Source organism: Eschscholzia californica, unplaced genomic scaffold, assembly GCF_041429995.1.
Source record: "Eschscholzia californica isolate CP2 unplaced genomic scaffold, dmEscCali1.0.p SCAF_1, whole genome shotgun sequence".
In the NCBI taxonomy this organism is placed as follows: domain Eukaryota; kingdom Viridiplantae; phylum Streptophyta; class Magnoliopsida; order Ranunculales; family Papaveraceae; genus Eschscholzia; species Eschscholzia californica.
Window position 1 is genome coordinate 68107901 of NW_028238198.1, and position 19299 is coordinate 68127199.

The 19299-nt window shown below is 38.1% G+C and overlaps 3 protein-coding genes across 4 annotated transcripts; 2 read left to right on the plus strand and 1 right to left on the minus strand.

Annotated features, from left to right (window-relative positions):
* The first annotated feature begins 562 nt into the window (after nt 1-562).
* LOC147568572 (uncharacterized) lies at nt 563-6646 on the plus strand. Of its 2 annotated transcripts, none has more exons than XM_086654984.1 (8): nt 563-1045; nt 1511-1649; nt 2151-2269; nt 3083-3209; nt 3592-3701; nt 4755-4881; nt 5747-5834; nt 6301-6646. In XM_086654984.1, the coding sequence occupies exons 1-8, from the start codon at nt 805-807 to the stop codon at nt 6430-6432; spliced, it is 1083 nt and encodes a 360-aa protein (XP_086511110.1). In that variant the 5' UTR covers nt 563-804; the 3' UTR covers nt 6433-6646. The 2 variants fall into 2 exon arrangements, with proteins under 2 accessions (XP_086511110.1, XP_086511111.1); XM_086654985.1 differs by having other exon boundaries at nt 5759-5834.
* On the plus strand, nt 6627-16514 carry LOC147568573 (protein TIC110, chloroplastic-like). The gene is made up of 16 exons (XM_086654983.1): nt 6627-7105; nt 7190-8061; nt 8613-8672; nt 8970-9093; nt 9201-9269; nt 9378-9476; nt 9571-9637; nt 9980-10044; nt 10136-10230; nt 10608-10735; nt 10830-10930; nt 11969-12185; nt 12921-13075; nt 13685-13810; nt 14652-15620; nt 15767-16514. The coding sequence occupies exons 2-16, from the start codon at nt 7532-7534 to the stop codon at nt 16001-16003; spliced, it is 3042 nt and encodes a 1013-aa protein (XP_086511109.1). The 5' UTR covers nt 6627-7105; nt 7190-7531; the 3' UTR covers nt 16004-16514.
* Nucleotides 16515-17480: 966 nt separating this feature from the next.
* Nucleotides 17481-18317, minus strand: LOC147568574 (mitochondrial import inner membrane translocase subunit TIM23-3-like). The gene has a single exon (XM_086671195.1). It carries the CDS (start codon nt 18175-18177, stop codon nt 17638-17640), a length of 540 nt encoding a protein of 179 aa, XP_086527321.1. The 5' UTR covers nt 18178-18317; the 3' UTR covers nt 17481-17637.
* Nucleotides 18318-19299: the final 982 nt, after the last annotated feature.

The following is a 19299-nucleotide window of genomic DNA, read 5'->3' on the forward strand; positions in this document are numbered from 1 at the left end:
CTTCTCCGGCGAGTGTCGCCGACCGACTAATTTTTTGGCCGACGACCTTCAAACATTTTTTTCTCTTCCTCTCTCTCTAACACTCCGACAAAGGGAGACCTTCGCCGGAGGTCTAGTCTGTTCATGGACAGACCACATCCGGTCTCTTCGTGGACAAACCTTGAAAGACTGTTCGTGGACGGACAGACCTTGAAGGTCCGTCCACGAACAGATCTGGTCTGTTCGTGGACAGACCAGGACTCCGACGAAGGTCTCCCTTCGCCGAAGTGTTAGAGAGAGAGAAATAAAGAGAGATTTTTTTTATGTTTGAAGGTCGCCGGCCTGAAAATTGGTCGTCCGGCGACACTCGCCGGAGAAGACGATGAAGTGACGAGAAGGTGAGGTGGTAGAGAGAGATGATGAGATGGAGGAGAGAAGGTGATGACTAGATAACGGTAACTAAAAAAAGGGAGCTATTAAGTAATTTTGCTAAAGTAGGGGGCTAGACAGGAAGCTGGTCGCAAAGTTGGGGGCCATTTGGGAAATAACCCAAATATATGGTGGAGATGTAACTTTAGGAATTAGGAGGTACCACTGGATAGGGACATTGATCTCCCACAAACAAGAAAAGTTAGCCCTCACTTTTGATCTCCAACAACTTCCCGCCTTTTCTCGCACTCTCCTTTCCCTCACTTTTTTCTCTCTCTCTCTCTCTACCTTCTTCTCTCTCTACTTTCTTGCATCTCTCTCTAATCTCTATCTTCTTGGTCATCTGCACTCAAAAAAGCTGCAAATCGATACCAGTTTATTTGGGAATGGAAAGAAATGGAGATTGAGAGAAGAAAGCTAAAGAGGAAACCCCTCTCCGATTGCACCAACATCCCCGCTACTAAATCCCTTCATACCTCCTCTAAATTCTCCCTTCTCACTAAACCCTCTTTTCCTACTCAAAATTCCGACGAGAATTCATCCAAATACGACACCAGCACTGGATCCAATGTTCAAAACCCTAGAATTCGTCCCCAAACTTCAACTCCTCCTCTACCCAGCTCTTCAGCTACATCTGGTAGGTTTTTGATTATTTAGATTTATCGAATTGTTGGTATTTATAAAAACCTAATTGTTGATTTTCGTCTTATTCAAATCTGGAATGCTAAACCTATGGTCTTGAATTTAGTTAGCAAGTGTTCTGACTTGAAATCATATGGGCCTTGAATCTTGAGGAGGATTTAAATGAGAAAACGTAAATGCTTAATAAAATCTCTAGTTGGATAATATGGGTTTAGATGATAATGTTTTAACCTCTTACTTGTCAGAGAGTCTTTTGAAAAATTACTTCATACATGTTTTCATGACTTACAGTACTCCATGATTCAAACCCTAACCATCAGACTCCAAATTATGTTCGTATTTGGGCAAGTCACAGTATACTTTTATCCAGAACAGCTAGTTTTATCCAGTCACATGCTTACTGGTATAGCTCTTAGTATGTGTTCTTAAAATAGATGGGTTTTTGTTTTTGATCTTGTAGTCGAGAACAGTGAGAATGCCGGTGTTGCTACATTGAACACGGGAAGACTGACTCGAGCTAAAACTAGAGATACAAGAAAGGATGTTTCAGAAACAGTGCCCTTAAGCTGTCCTCCAGCAGGAAGGATCAGGAGTTTAGGGTATGCGACATATAATGCTTTCCTTAATAAGTTTACTTTTAGTAGTGGTGAGATTTTTCTGTTTGCTAGGCGAATGCTTGTTTCGAATGTGCTTATTTTACAATCAAATTATGGATTCCCTCTCTTCACTGTTTATTATTATAGACTGCTAGTCATCATGTTTATGGGTTGGTTGGATATTGCACATGTTAAAGTTTCAATCAATTCCTGCCAATATCCACGCCAGGAAATTAAGAACATAATTCCAGTATCCCAAACAAGATGTCCATATAGGAACACCCATTGCCAGACCGATAAACTATTCATACCAAAAGGGTTATATCCAACATTTCCGGTTTTCCCTGGGTATGAAACTCAGTGACACTAACAGTTGTTATAGTAGTTTATTAGTGTTAATGTCACAAGATGAGATATTTCATTTTAGTGCCATCTTCATTCTTTACTATTTTACGTAGGGCTTATGAGTGTTTACTTACTCAGTATGTTCTCCATCTTAATTAGGGATAAATTTGTGAAAGAACACAGAGATGTTGCTCTATCCAAGGCCGGTGATGCCCATAACTCTAGAATTCATCCTCAGTCTTCTTCTTCACTGAGGTCAAACTCCTCAGCTAATTCAGGTAAATTCTCAGCTTAGCATTTTTAGCTTGTGCCATTATATTGGAGTACTGAGTGTCACTCTAAGATGGAATTTCTTGCAGTCTGGTTTCTTATCTTTTGCGTACTGGAATTCGTAACTATTGATAGACTTAAAACCGTTGTATGTTGAACTCTGTTTTATTAAACATTTGAAAATGCTAGAACTAGGGGGTTTTATTTTTCTTGTTTATGTTACCATGTGTTGTTGATGATGAGTTGAACTTGAATAAATTGATTCCGATTCCTAGAATTTACTTAATCTATTTGTTGAAATTCTTATACAAACTTTTACCTATTTCTTGGTGAAATTTCGCTTTGTACGTAAACTGTGATTGGAACACAGTCCTGTGATTTCTATTTAATTGTATCTTCATCGATCCCTATCATTTAAGATCATTGACACATAAATTCGTGATTGACCCAATCATTCTGCCTTCATATTATTAATGCTATTTACTGCCTGGACCATCCAGAAGCTTATTCCCTAATCTTGAAGGAGAATTGCTGCTGGATCGCAAGTTTTAGTTAGGATCTATGTCTGCTTACATGTGCTCCAAAATCTGGTTAAATTTCTGTGATTATCTTTTTTTATCAATTTTGACAAAATCATAGTAAGTTAGTGCTCAGAACTTTTCATTGGCTGTGTTTTTTTTTCTGAGAAACTGGTTTTACAGCTCTGGGTTTTTCAGAACTACCACTTTTATATAGCCACATGCTAAGTGTAAGTGTAGCCTTTCATATTCTACAAGGCTTTTACGTTCCGAAACTTTTGGATTTTGTTTTGGATCTTGTAGTCGAGTGCAGCGAAAATGCTGGGGTTGCTACAGTTTACAGTAGAAGACCGCCTCGAGATAAAGGAAAAGAAGTTGCAGAAACAATCCCCTTTAGTTGCGCTCCAACAGGAAGGATCAGGAGTATAGGGTATGCTAGTCCGATTTCCTTAATAACTTCTTGTCCATGGTGAACTTTATTCATTTCTCTGCAAAGATGTTGGTGTTCTACTCGGGCTTGGTTCAAGATTATAGGTGTTTTGTTGATTATTTACTGTTATTGACCATTAGTCACCTAACTATATCTACAATGATGTTGCATCTCGATATCGCTGAGTTAGTTGTAAAGTGATACTGGAGTCCGTGTTATCTGTTGATATTTAACTGTTTCTATGTTAGGAAACACTTCTTAGTTCATTTGTAGTGCCGATGAGATGTTTAATTTCAGTTATATCTGTACTAGTGTAGTTCCTCACCGTTCTACAGAGTAGTGAGTTTATACTTGATCAACATATTTGCATCTCAACATGTAGGGATAAACTTGTCAAAAGAGTTGCTTTGCCCATGGCCAATAACGCCCAGAACCCTATTATTCGGCCCCAACCTTCCACTCCTCGAAGACTCAACTTCTTAGATATTTCTGGTAATTCTTTGAACATCTTCATCGTTATGAGTTTTTTCCCCCATTTTCTTTGTGGAAATCTTGTGAAGTTGAACTTGTGAGTCAACACATACTGTTTGTGTGTTCTGGTTTTGATTTTACAATAAAATCTTGATTTTGTTAGTTGCTTGAGTTTTTAATTACTTTTGTTTAGACTGTACGACTTGAACTCTAATTTTTTCTTCAAACTGACCAAAACCCTACGAGCTTATCCGAATTGTTTCCTATTACTTTTACTATGTAAAATCTGCTGGAATCTGGAAACTAAGTTTTCTGAAATGTTTTTTCAACTTTTTTTGCTCTTTGAGTTTGAGATCATTGATACATGAGGCAAACCAGCTTCAAGACACATGGTTTTAGCAGCATTGACTTACTACTTATTTTGAAACTAGATTTTATTATTTTCCTTGCTAATTTGCAAGTAAGCAGTTGGGGTTGGCTATTGACTCGCAAGGCCGGGGGTATCCTGATCTGATACCAGGCCGAACCTCCAAAGTAGCCCTATGCCATTAACTCGGTGAAAAACTTTATGGATCGCCTAGAGCATAGGGCTTTTTACAGTTAAAGATTGAAGCAACAAAATTGAATGTTTTAAAACCCACAAATTTGAATCATTTACAATAAATTGGTTATGCACTATCTAGAAGGACTTGAGTGATTTGCTTTCACATGGCAAATGTAGCCTTGTGGTGGCACCAGGACATGACCTTTCACACGGGCAGATTATGACGTAAGCACCACTAAAACTTAAATGGCTCAAAACCTAATCAATATTTTCACACCTTAAAGACTCATCGGTTTGTTTGATGTTATTGCTTTCTATAGCTTTGTGATCCTAAAACTTCAAAGACATTAAGAAACAAGCTAACTAGTAAATAGTGAAAACAAAGAATGAACATCAATATACAAAGGTGATATTGGGGGTTAGCATCAATACCAAGGTGGCAGATAACGTTGAGTCAAGCCTCGATTGTCTATTTAAACATCAAGGGGACTTTTATGTTCTTAACACGGATTTTCTCTTGGACCCTGTAGTTGCGAGTGCTGTTAATGATGGGTTTGCTACACTTAACAGTAAAAGATTGACTCGAGATAAAGGAAAAGAAGCTGCAGAAATGATACCATTTTCTTGCCCTCCAGCAGGAAAGATCAGGAGCACATGGTATGTGTATGTCTTAATAATTTTCATATTTATAATGTTCTTAAGTCAAAGGTCTTCGTTTATTTAATTATTTATATATAAACATTGCTTTGTCTAGGTCATGTTAATATTAGATTAGATCACATGTTATTTTCCACTTAGAACTTAGTCTCCTCTTTGTACTTTAATTTAATTAATTTCTCAAAGTCGTACAATTCCATTTCATTTAAAACTTTGAGAAATTAATGCAGATCAACTATTGTCGCAAAACTGGGAAATTCTCATTAAGATGGGAACTACCGTCCATGCTATAACTGCTAGCACTTACAGCTTGTTAGCAGAATAATAGTCATTGCTCCAGCATTTACAACCGACTTGAGTACTTGACTAATGTAGGAGGAGGTCAGGAACTAGATATTGTTGGAAACCTTAGGATTATCAATGTGCTACATCAACAGGATTCCTTCTTTAAGCTCGTATTTCAATGTTCATATGCTAATATTTCAGGCATAAAGCTCATGCACTATAATAATTTATTTTGTCGCGTAGGGTGAAATGGAAGTGTATGACTTTGAAATTAAAGTTCGTTGTAGTTACTTTCTTCTGGCATTATCTTGGTATCTTGGTGGTTTTTCCTTTTCCCAAGGTCTGCCGTTGTTTGGTATATCTATGTAGTATATTCTAAATTTCATTATAGATCTAGATTCAGTACTTAGATCATTCTACAAATAGTGAGGGCATCAACTCATATTACCATGATCTAGACTTCAAGTGCTTGGCTGAATTTTTCTTTTTGTTGAAAGAAGTGCTTGGCTAAAGTTGAGATTTTTAATTGACTTGCATCTTCCCATTTTACATAGTGGCCGTAAGCTTATACTTAAATCAGTATGTTTCATAGGGATAAACCTGTCAGAGAACACAGAGATGTTACTTTGTCCAATTCATGCACAGATGTTCACCCACCAAACAAACAGGTTAGTCTTACTCTTTTTAGCGTGCAATTTCAAATTTCTGCTATATTTGATTCTTTAGACATAAGGTACGAGTCTGACACCGTTCCGGCGTGTTGCTTATTTTCAACTAATTGAGTTTCAATTTCGGTCTTGGAATTGAACTGATGTTTCTTAGAGACATTATTTGTTGTTCCTGATATTCTTGAAAGTTTGAAACCATGATACGGAAGCAAGTCATTTCAACTTATTCCTTAGTTAATTGTAAACATGCCAGCAGCTCCAGCCCCCAAGATACCACAGGAAAATTCTGGCTATTTGTTCCGAAATGGTTCCTGCAATCCTATTTCGCATCAAATTAATATCATGGTCTGTAGTAGGAAAGATGGTTTTGGGGACTATATTTGCACTTCGCTTTCTTTTTCCTTACGGGTCTCTTTACTTCCTATTCTTAATTCAGCCTTTATATTTATACATTGACATTTTGCAGAAGCGGCAATCCTCATCAACCAAATCTCCTGCCTTGACTCAAGAATATATAGAAAAGCAAAATGCCTACTTTGCAGAAATCGATGCGTTCGAGCTGCCAGAGGAGGTTGTATCAGAGAGTGAGTTAGAGTAGGGGGTAAAAGAAACATAAACTGAGGCCATCTTACCTGGGATGTCCTCAACTTATAGGAAATTGTAATTACAGATCGATTGACTGATTAGTTGTACTGATTCCAGAATTAAGTCATTGTAAATGTATCATAAAAACTTCCTGATCTTGAACTTCAAATTTTCATAAACGAAGTATATGAGAACTTCAAAAAGAATGAGAATGTACCATCTTTAAATATCTCCCGTAAATCTCCGGTTACAGATAATAGACCAATATCATGTTCTGGTGTCCTACCTACACTTGAAGCCGTGGTAAACTAGTTTCGATTTTGCCGTGATAACCACGTCTGGGCTGCTCCTTTCTAACTACGTCGTGAATGGTTCTGGTTAGGGGGGAATGGGGTCAGGTTGGCCGGCCAAATACATTTTCTCATTGAAGTTGCGCGGACTTGGGCACTTTAGCTCTCTGGTTATTTGGCTTGTACACATGGTTGGGCCCCAGTTCTCTCAGTATCAAGGCAGCCAAACGGACTCGGACATGCACAGATTCGGGGAATTCAAATTCTTTAGCTATTAGGGTAGCCAAGCGGACTTACACATGCATAGTCTGATGCCCCAACCCTTAGCAGTTATTGATATTGTCTTTGTTTTATACACCCTCACGCAAGCCCAACAAGTACATGGTTTCGTTCTTGGCGAAGACTCCACAAATGACACGCCCACCTAAAAGGCCTAGACACTTACTAAGCTTAGACATCCACCTATAGCCTACGTTCTAGACATTCTCGCGAATGTTGTGGGACAATCACAATGTCTAAAACGGAGAAAATATCGATTACTGCTAAAGCTTGGGGCATCACTAATAAACTCGCACTACTCAGTACTCTGACTATGGGGATAGCCGGACGAACTCAGGCACATCACCTGTATCAGAACAGGAAACTAAACATTTGACTTCAATATTGTCATTTATTTACTGTTACCAGAATAGGAAACTAAACATTTCACTTCAAGATAAGCTACCAAAACCTCCATTTTCTCCTCTCAAAACCCTAAAACCCTGAAACTTTCACCTTATCCTTTCTTCTCTTCACTAAAGAAGAGAAGAAAAAGAAGAAGAGATGATGAATTTATCTCTTCTAACCCCTTATCCTTCACTTTCTCCTCCACCTTCCCGTCCTGTACTATTCTCTCATTTCATTAATCCTCATCCCCTTCGTTTCACAAAACCTAGAGTTTCTTTCACTAGAATAACATACCGTAATCGAATCTCCATTACTCGAAGTTCTGCTGCCAATGCTAGTGAACGAACTAGTTCAGTTGATAATTCAGAAGTATTTGGGGGTAAAAAGGAACTCTCAGGATTTCAGACACTTGTTGATAGTTTATCACCTCCAGTTAGGTTAGCTAGCTCGGTGGTAATTGTTTCTGGTGCTCTGGCTGCTGGTTATGGATTAGGGTTTAGATTTGGTGGTAATAGGAACACTGGGTTAGCTGGTGCTGCTGCTTTAGGTGTGGCAGGTAGTGCTGTTGTTTATGCATTGAATGCTTCTGTGCCCGAAGTTGCTGCCGTGAATTTGCATAATTTGGTTGCTAGTTCTGATGATCCAACAGCTATCAACAATGAGGAGATTGTTGGAATTGCGAAAAGGTAAAAAATTTTACCCTGTTTTTTTTTTTTGTGTTAATTTGCTATAACTTTAGGGTGGTGCAGATGAGAAGAATTAGATATTTCTGGTTGAGTTGAATATCAAACTAAGATAAAATTTGTGATGATTTTGGGAGTTTTCTAAGGAGTTGTAAGTGTGTGGTACTAGATTAATTATTAGAGACTTCGAGTTATCAACAAAATTCCTATTTGTACGAAACAAATTACTTTTTTTTTTTTGTTGAGATCGAAACAAATTACTTGGCCATAAATTGTCTCCCTAGATAGAGCTATGGAATCAGAGACCTTCCGGTTACCCAAGTAACCAATATTCATATGCAAATAGGCAATGTCGTCAAACTAGTGATGTGTTCTACGTGCAATTCTTGTGGACTTAATTTGGGCGTTGAACAAATGGGTTAATACCGTTATATTACTTCGGATATTGATTTTGCATCTTTTTTTACATCTGTAGTTTGGCTCCAAACTCAATTTCTTCAGACTTCGAATTATCATCTTGTCCTTTTAAGTTTTATACGTGTCCAACCTTCCAGATATGGTGTTACAAAACAAGATGAAGCCTTCAACGCTGAGCTTTGTGATTTGTATAGTCGGTGAGTCATCTACCCCTTTGTGTAGCTTAAGTTGATCATCTTCTGTTTTATAATGAACAATTTTAAAGAGCTGTGTAATAAGGATACATCTCCAATCAAGCATTGGCGGGGTGAGCAAGCTACTTCAATCAGCAACTGCTTATGTTACGTCTTACGACCCTTCAATTTTCTGAAGTTTCCACTGTCAACTTGTCATTTGTTTAGTGAAGTTGTAAAAAGACTGGTAATATATTTAAAGATGTTGAATAATATGACTCATATTGATTGATTTATTCCATTGCTTGTTTTCATAATCAGGTTTGTGTCATCTGTTATACCACCTGGAAGCGAGAATCTCAATGGCAATGAAGTAGAAACTATTGTCAAGTTTAAGAGTGCTCTTGGAATTGATGATCCAGATGCAGCTTCTGTCCATATGGAGGTAAAAAATCTTCACTGATATAGTAATATATATCTCCTTATATTGTGTAAAGAAAATTGAGGATATTTATCTGGTTATTGCCTGTCATCTGATTGTTGGCTCTTTAGATTGGTAGGCGCATCTTTAGGCAAAGACTGGAAACTGGGGATCGTGAAGATGACATGGAGCAGCGTCGGGTAGGTTACTTGTGAATGGTTGCGGCTTCTAGTAAGTAAAATTTTCGTATAATAGAGAGGAAATGTGAAACCTGAGCATTATTTGTGACTTGTGAGCTTCCACTGCAGGCATTTCAGAAGCTGATTTATGTTTCAACACTTGTGTTCGGGGAAGCATCAAAATTTCTTTTGCCTTGGAAGCGTGTTTTCAAGGTCACAGATTCTCAGGTGCAGAAAATGATATTTGTTTGCTTTGGCGAACTTCAATTATTTTGGTTTTTGTTGTGAGATGAATGTAAGAAGCTGGTTTATTGTATGATAGGTTGATGTTGCAATCCGTGACAATGCCCAGAGATTGTATGCAATCAAGCTGAAGTACATTGACAGAGGTAATAAATTACTTTTGATAATTACAGCCATGGATCTCGATCCAACCGAATGAATGGTTCTTTTGGGCTATTAGGTATCTTGTCAAGTTAGCGATATAGCATGGTATCGACATATTGTATCCAGATCCTGATCAACACGTTACTAAGTTCGGGAGGGCATGTCTAAATAGGGCGTAGGATCCATATTCCATAGTATTTAATTCTAGTCCTTGCCTGTAGAATTTCTATGAGGATTTTTTTAATGTAGTTATATTAAATAATTCCACTCATGGTTCCGCATGCGATTTAGTGTCTAACTGAACTTGTTAAAGTCTCATTGAAGTTGTACATTTTTTTCATTAGATGTTGACGAGGAAAAACTTATCAGATTGAGACAAGCACAGCACCTGTATCGGCTTTCTGATGAGGTATCTATGCCCCAAAATATTTGTTTACATAGTAACATACTTCATGAGCTATATAAAAGATTTTCATGTGGTGGACTCTACTTCCTTGCAGCTGGCGGCTGACATGTTCAGAGAACATACACGTAAACTGGCCGAGGAAAACATTTCAACTGCACTCGATATCTTGAAGTCTAGAACAAGAGCTGTGTATGATCGCTGTTATCTGTTTATCAAGCTAATTTATAGACTAGAAATCATGCCGGGTTTTTATTCATCTACCTTTTATTGATAAATTAGCTTCCTTCGGTGCTTTTACTAGTACATATATTCATGTTTCTTTAAGGAATTTGATCTGAACTGCTATTATTCTTTGAGTGTTTTGAGCTACTTTTGTTGGCTTTTGCTGTTTGCTTGAAATCATCTGATATCACAAATTGTTGGCTATATTAGTCTTTCAGCTAATACCAAGACTCATTGTCTATATAAGGAAGTTCGATTAATTTGATCCTTGTGGGAAAAATAATTTGCTACATACAGCTCTTTAATTTGATTTTTCTTCTTCCTGACAAAACTTTGTTTGCCAGCAAGGGATCACCACAAGTTGTTGAGGAGCTTGAGAAGATTCTGGCATTCAATAATCAGCTTACGTCCTTAAGCAACCACTCTGAAGCCTCTCGCTTTGCCCACGGAATAGGACCCATTTCTTTATTAGGTATAACACCTGCTCAAGATATCCCTTCCACCCATTTGATATAGCTAATCCGAGAAGCATTAACTTTCTTAGTGCTACTTCCCTGTGACTTTAGGTGGTCTGTATGATGGGGACAGAAAGATGGATGAGTTGAAGCTTCTCTATAGAGCCTATGCTGCTGAGTCGTATTCCATTGGTAACATAGAAGAAAACAAGGTATTTCGACTTTTTTGCTTGTATTTAATGTTTTACTGTTCTCCTCACTAACTGTGTATATTAGTTGAGTTTTTTTCCATTGAATTCCGTAAAGCATCATATGGACTTATATGAATCTTGATACCAGAGGGTGTTTGGGATTTGGATTTATACAAATGAAGAGCAAAAGCAAAACGCAAGCAGAGTCCAGACAAATTTGTTTTTTCTGAGAAAATTAATGAACAAATTCATGAATCACGCACTAGTTTATATTTGTTCTTTCATTTCTTCTTTTCTTTCACATCAAAGCTGTTTTACCACCACAATCACATAAATGCAATCTCCTCAGTCCTTCCATCTCTTCTTCACTACGTGGGACCCCATTGCCACTAAGTAACTGCCACCACCAGGCACATCTGATCACCCATCACGACTACAGCTATCAATATTACGACCATCACGACTTCATCTTCTACCACATCAACACTGCCTTCCATTACACGACAGTCGATTAACCACCTTCACCGCTCATCACCACCACTTCGTCACTACTGGCCCACCACCACCATATTCCTGCCTTTTTGTGGTAGAAGTTTCTGTGCGTATCTACGAGTCAACTTACTTTTAGCTCGCAATTTTAGGGATTAATTTTTCCAAACAAGCTTCTCCTAATTACTCATTTCTTTGGCTGCCAGACAGGCTAGGTCTAATTTAGTTAGATCTTAGATCACAATTTTTCCAAACAAGCTTCTCCTAATTCAAACGTTTCAAAAAGAAAAAAAAATTTTGTTAGATCTTAGATCACATTTTTTTTTTTACTTGTGATTCTCAGTAAGTCAGTATTACAAGCAGATAAGTTGTGAGTCCTGATATCTTGTTAAATTGCCGCTTTAAATCCGGAAGCTTCTAGAAAACTAATGAAGGTGTCTTGCGTCATTTCTGGTCCTTTAATGTGAAAGTTTACGAACTGTAGTGTTGTACATTTATTTATGTAGAAGGTCCAACTTGACACCTGGCTCTAATCATTCCATCCATTTCGTCTTTTGTTCTTTTATATAGCTTGTGTCTTTGAACCATCTGAAGAACATATTCGGTTTAGGCAAACGAGAGGCTGAAGCCATCTTGTTGGAGGTTACCACGAAAGTCTACCGCAAGAGGCTTTCAGAGTCAGTTTCTAGTGGCAATTTAGAGGCCGCCCACAGCAAAGCAGCATACCTTCAAAACCTTTGTGAGGAGTTGCGCTTTGATCCACAGAAGGCCAGTGAACTCCATGAAGGTATATTGTATATATAAATTATTGTTTGGTCAACTATGAAGCTGTAGCAGTAATACCATCAAAAGCTCGCTCAACACTCATGCTCCATCCTTTTCTCTTTCTTTATATATTTGAAAAGTCATGTTATCCTTTTGCATGTGTAGTTTGATATTGCCTAGTAGGTGTTTGACATGCTTCTATTATTATCTATGCTTATTATTATATTAAAACCGATAGTTGTATTGTATGGTTTACTGGTTTTGGCAACTCGGAAATTGGCATGGGTACGGCACGTCAGGTATGGTGAGTACTACTGAGTACAAAATGCAAAAGTTATTACTGGCAATACACATTTTCTGTCAAGGGTATTATGTTTCCCACATTTTTTTTTCTTGGATTACATTTTATGTCATTAAAAAAACATCAACCTAGAGTCCTAATAAGTTACAAGATGTAAGTTAGTAAGTAGGAAATTCTAATTATTATGTCGGTCTACCGTGAGTGCTTGAGAAGGCAGGAGACTACATGGATAAATGAGTGTATAGCATAGAACAAAATCTTATACCTGGTTGGCGAAAGAAATTCTTTTATCTGAGCTTTCATGAAGTCATTATTATAGTCTATAGAGGGATTCGCTATTCAAGTAAATAATCACATCATATTATTTGAAATTCACCACTTTTTGCCTTTTGGCTAAGAGAATAGTTCAAGCTGGAATTTTATATTTAAATTCACTTCAATTCATTTTGCCTACAGAAATTTACCGACAAAAGCTCCAGCAGTCTATAGCTGATGGAGAGTTGAAGGAGAAGGCTTTTGCTTCTTTGTTGAGATTGCGGGTGATGCTTTGTGTTCCTCAGGAAACTGTGGAAGCAGCTCATGCTGATATTTGTGGAAGCTTGTTTGAAAAGGTACACTGAAGTTCTAGTGAAATAAGATAACAATAATGAAGGGGCAATCGCAGATTAATAATCCGTCTTGTCTTCTAGTTCATTTTTAAAACATCTCCTCAATTATTAGGAACTTTTAGCTGCTACATAATCTGTCTCGTCTTTTTGTTAAAAAAAAGGGAGGTTTAAATTTTCTGGCTGTATAGATCATATCTTTGTTATATTTTTCCCACTAGTTTGTAGTATCATTACTCGGTCGAGTAGGAACACACTTGGGCTTGACTAAGAAATTTGTGGATGGGTCTAGTTAATATCTAATATTAGATGATAAAAAGGAACGTGCAGAGAATATGAACAAATTTCGTTATCCCGACTTTTAATTTTGGTAACACTGGCAAAATAGGCTTGTATGAGTTGATACTGTACCAAATGCAAGGATTTAGCTAAAAACACTTCCCGTTTCTTTGAAAATAAAAACCGGGTACTCCTGGCATATTGCATGTTTTCTTTAACACACATTGTATACATGTAGGTACTGTATCCATGTGGATTTCATGATTACCCACGTCACATAATTCTGTTTTATATTTGACTGGGTCTTAAAAGACTAATGTTGTCGTGCTTTTCCAGGTCGTGAAGGACGCAATTGCATCAGGTGTTGATGGATATGATCCTGATGTCAGGGTGTCCATTAGGAAGGCTGTACATGGCTTGCGCCTAACATCTGAGGCTGCCATGGATATTGCTAACAAGGCAGTAAGTATTCCACTCACATCAGTTTCTGTGCTTGATCGGTTATGCTGCTCTTGGGTCCCGTCGATCACAGTTGGATTATATATAGAGATATAAATGATACGAGGACTTTTATTCACGTTACCCTTTGTCTGGGAGACAAAGTCAAAGTTCTGCTGATCAGATGATCCATATAAAGTTCACAACTATTCAAAGTAACGTTACCAGATACTCTCCTCCACTCTACGTACCGCGTACCCGATTTCGTACCCTTTTTTGGTGGGTTTGCAATCCAGTACCCCACAATTAGTGTACCGGAATTTTTAGTCTTAATTAACCTAAAATCTTTGTATAAAACTATAAATTCGACTAATTGGGCAGTTAAACTACAAGAATTTTTTTAATTGGCTTGTTAGATTGTAAGTTTGATGGAGAAATGATGTCTAAGAGGTGGTGTATCTATTATAAATGCATCATAGAGAGTATTTATTGTCTACGAAAATAGTCCAGAACGTACTGAAATCGAAAATGGCGCACCGGAGAAGTATACCCTTAGCGTACCCGATACTCACATGGTAGCGTTCCGTGTACCGGTACCCGTACCGGAGCGATCCGCGTACCTGGTAACCTTTTCAAATGTACAGTTACATCCCCGGGGGAGACTGTTTTTTCCTATATTTTCTTTGCCTGTGAATCACTTTTGGGCTTCTTTCATCCTTTCTGGTGGTGTGATACATCAGTAACACTAACCGAACACGTATCCTATTTGGCAGCTAACAACTATTGATGAATGGCATAGAAGTTTTAGTAAGGTGATGGCCGGTGTGCTGATGAATATTTTTTCGTAACTGTCTTTTGTAAACAGGTGCGAAAGATGTTTATGAACTACGTAAAGATGTCTCGCGCAGCTGGCAGCCGCACAGAGTCTGCTAAAGAACTAAAGAAGATGATAGCATTCAATTCCTTAGTTGTCACTGAATTAGTAGCCGACGTCAAAGGAGAAACTGTCGATACTACTACGGAAAAACCGCTTGAGGAAAAGAAAGAAATCGAGGAGGAAGAGGAATGGGAATCTATTCAGACATTAAGGAAATCGAGACCAAGCAAAGAGCTTGAAGCCAAGCGAGGAAAGTCGGCTCAGACAGAGATCACTCTAAAGGATGACCTGCCTTTGAGGGATCGGTCTGACCTTTATAAAACCTACTTGATGTTCTGCATAACTGGGGAGGTTACTAAAATTCCATTCGGAGCACAAATTACTACAAAGAAGGACAACTCTGAATATTTGTTGCTAAATCAACTAGGCGGAATCTTGGGACTAACTGGTAAAGAAATTGTTGAAGTTCATAGGAGTTTGGCAGAGCAAGCTTTCAGGCAACAGGCCGAGGTGATTCTAGCGGATGGGCAACTGACAGCTGCCAGATTCGAACAGCTCAATGAGGTAGCAAAGCAGGTGGGTCTACCACCAGATTACGCAAATAAGATAACGAAGAACATAACAACATCAAAGATGGGAGCTGCAATTGAAACTGCCATCGGTCAAGGAAGGCTCAACATAAAGGAAATTCGGGAACTCAAAAAAGCAGGTGTAGATTTAGATAACATGATCTCGGAGAGTTTACGTGAAAATCTCTTCAAGAAAACCGTGGATGAGATTTTCTCATCAGGTACTGGAGATTTTGATGGAGTGGAAGTTTATGAGAAGATACCCGTGGATCTTAAAATAAATCTGCAGAAGGCAAAGGGGGTAGTTCATGAGCTTGCCAAGACAAGGTTGCGCAACTCATTGATTCAGGCCGTGTCTCTGTTACGCCAGAGAAACTGGAAGGCAACGGTATGGTCCATACCGTATGGATATCAAACTTTGGTGTATAAATATATAATCGTAGGGGGAAAAGAAAGTAGCACTGATTTTTCTCTTGCTCTGTTAAATCAAATGGTCTAAAGAAGTATATCTGAAATGTAAGTTTAACTTTGCAGGTTTCGTCTCTTAACGATCTGTTAGCATGTGACAAGGCCGTACCAGCTGCCCCTCTATCGTGGGAGGTACCGGAAGAACTTGAAGATCTCTATGCAATCTACATGAAAAGTGACCCATCACCAGAGAAGCTATCTCGCCTGCAATATCTTCTCGGAACTAGTGGATCCAGTAATATACAAGATCTGCCATCACAAGGGGATGGGGAGGGGGTCCTGGAGGAAGAGTTCGTATTTTAACTCAAACTAGTTGAGAACAAATTTTTTGTAGGTTTTTCATCTAAATCTATTGTTTGAACAAGTCTCTGGATGATGATCCCTCAAGCAATCTGTTAGATCTATTTGGAAGGCTAGGAACGAAGGCATTTTGCAGTGGAAGATGTCTTAGGACTATTGAACATTGGTTGGGCCAATAGTCTGTCTTACTTCGATTTTATTTCTAATTGGGAGGATGTCATGAAGTAACAATCTTCTTATGTGAATCCACCAATTCTTTTGTATATCCTTTCCCTTTCAATTAATTCAAACTTTTCAAAAAAAAAATGCATTATCTGTATCTAAGAGGTCAAGTCAAGGGCTTCTCTATCTCTGTCTGCCCAAAAGAGCCTGTTTCATGACATTGATAGAAAGTCGTAATAATATGGTCAAGTGTACCAAGTTTTTCTTGTAAGGATTTTTTTCAGGTTATTCCAATAACTATTGCAATCGTATTGGTTGATACCAAGGAATAAAATTTCTGTTTCAGTGGAAATTTCGGTCAGTCCCCAAATGAAAACGTTTCATAGAAATATTTCGGTTAGTGTGGAAATTTTATAAATTCATAGAAATTTTACAAATTCATGGAAATGATATAAATACGATGTAATTGTATATAAATTATTAACCATAATGAAGCATAAAAATGATGTATACGAATGATTAACATAATCTATTCGTTTAAGGAGTATTAACAATTATATCAAAGGTGTTACCAAGATAAAATCAATTTAGGCAGATCATTCAAATAAATTTGAAAAAAAAGTTAAGAACGTATATCAGGAGCGTTACTAAGAATCAATTTATGCAGTTAAGTCAGGGGGTAAATCATTCAAATAATTTAAAAAACATTAAGAACATAACATAAAAATCAAGTGATATCTATGAGAAGTGAATAAGTAATTGAAGTTGAAAAAGATGAAAGACTAGATATGTTCCTACTGAGATAACTGTTGTTTTACACCGTGACCGTTATAAAGGCTTGTCGAAGTTTTTCTGGCCGCAACTTCGGAGAGATTTGGAGAGACGATAAAATTTTCTAGGCTATAAGATTATGAAAGACAAAACCCTCTTAGTGTCAAACGAAAAAAGAAGGGGTTTAGGCGAAATCCTCGATTGAGTGTCACAAAATGCGATCGAGAGTTTTGTGACCAATCACGAACATAAATACGATCGAGAATTTTGTAGCCAATCATAATCATCTCGTGGCCGGCCGTTCACGAGATGTATATGCTGGTTGGCCAGTCACTAAGATGTCTATGTTGCATCTCATGCCGGACTGACCACGAAATATATCGTACAACCTAAGTTTTAAGGAGAAAGATTGTAGTGAGGAGAAAGAGAGCCCAAGTTTGAAACAGAGATTTTTCAAAGAGGAGAAAAACAGAGATTCAATAGAAATGTTCATTTCTTAAAACAAAAACCCATGAAGTAAACAATGGAAAAAGAAAATGAGAACAAATTCAATCATAAAATCTTTCATTAATCAAAACTTCATTAAAAGTCAAGTCGACAAATTGATTGATATACAAACATAACTTCATTAAACCTTTGTATCAAATCAATCTAAAAAAAACCCCTCAATTCCAAAACCCAAACTTCAAACTCCCCATTTTTTTTTATATAGGGACATATCTTTTCATTACTTGTTTTCCAGCAACAGCAACACCAGCAGCTAAACCACCAATAGCACCGGCAACGGCGGCGGATCTAGGACCAGACGCCGCCTTATAAAGAGCTCCGGTACCCAAACCAGCAACAACACTATTAATCAAATCATCTGTTCCTCTTAAATAAACAAACCCACTTTCTAATCCAGCAAAAATCAAACCCATTACACCTAATGAATTCCCATATCTTCTTCCTGTGTGTCCACCTGAATTCAATACTCGATTTGTTCTTAACTTCAATGAATCACCTGGTTCAGCAGCTTTCAAACCTGAAAGAGAACCTTTAGCGCCACCAACAATGGCGCCTGAGAGATACCCACATCCTGTATAGTACTGTAAGTTTTCTCCCCAGCTACGGCGTTGAACGGCGGCTTCTTCTTGGAAGAGATATTCAGGTGAGGTTGGGAGGTTGTAGAGATTGGTGATTGGGACATTGAGATCTTGGTAAGGGTGGTATTGACGGTATTTTGTCTCAGAAGAGTCTGCCATTGAAAGCTAGGGTTTTGATGGTGGAGAGGTTTTGGTTTGGAAGACGTTGTAGCCTTGTAGGGTTTTAGCGATCAAGAGAGAGAAAGTTAAAACCCCAACCGAGCGAGGGTTTATGAATTAAGGAAGTGCAGTAGGAGGTGTAACTCAAGTCCAAAGTATCATTTTGCCTGCCTATACCATTATGGGGTGCCTATAAAACTTCTTTTTGTGGTTCCCCATCATGGGTTGAATGTGATATTATGACACCCAGTTCGATCCCTATACAAATCCAAGATTTATTGAATTTGAGTATAAATAAAGTAGTTGGATGACACCCAGTAAGATCCTAGTGCAAATCCAAGATTTATTAAATTTGGGTATAAATAAAATAGTTGGATGAGTTACAGGTCCCTTTTTTATCCATGAGGGCCGGAAAACTCTCGTTTTTCTTTAGAAAGAGATTTTGAGGCAATATTGAGTTGAGGCAATCGGAACTGATGAACAGTGATTATGTATACTATGCCCAGACGTTGACCGACTTCAAAAAGTCAAGCTTCGACCTGAAGTCCAACGGGTCAACCCGGCATAAGGCAGCATAACAGGTAAGTCCTCGACGCTCCGCCACCTACACCCCTAATGGGAGGTCAGCCAGTACAAGCTATCAACTCTGTTTTGCCGCTGGCACAGACAGATTAGTCCTGGAATCACTGAAGGAATGAGGGGAGTCCAGGTAAGCTACGTCTCTGTCTCACACCCTAAACTGGGGAGTCAGAAAAATGCCTACAGCTTACCGATTCAATCCCGGAATCTCTCTAAAAGATCCAAGTCGATTAAAGATCTTAAGTGTTTAAGCAAGTTTGGGCTTCAAGAGTCTCAAAGGAGGAAACATCTCCCAGAAGATCTATCACCTCGGCATGATATCTATGAAGGATCCTTAAACTTAGGAACTTCTATTTATCCTAGATACGAGATAACTACAAGGGAAACCCTAATTCGGCCTATAAAAGAGCATCACATCACCTTCTTCAAGGTAAGTTGAGTAAGTCTAACACACTCAACCCCCCCCAAAATGATCGATCAATACTCATTCTTTTACTTTAAAGAGCAATCCGACTGTCTTGAGCGTCAGAGTCGTTTTCTTTC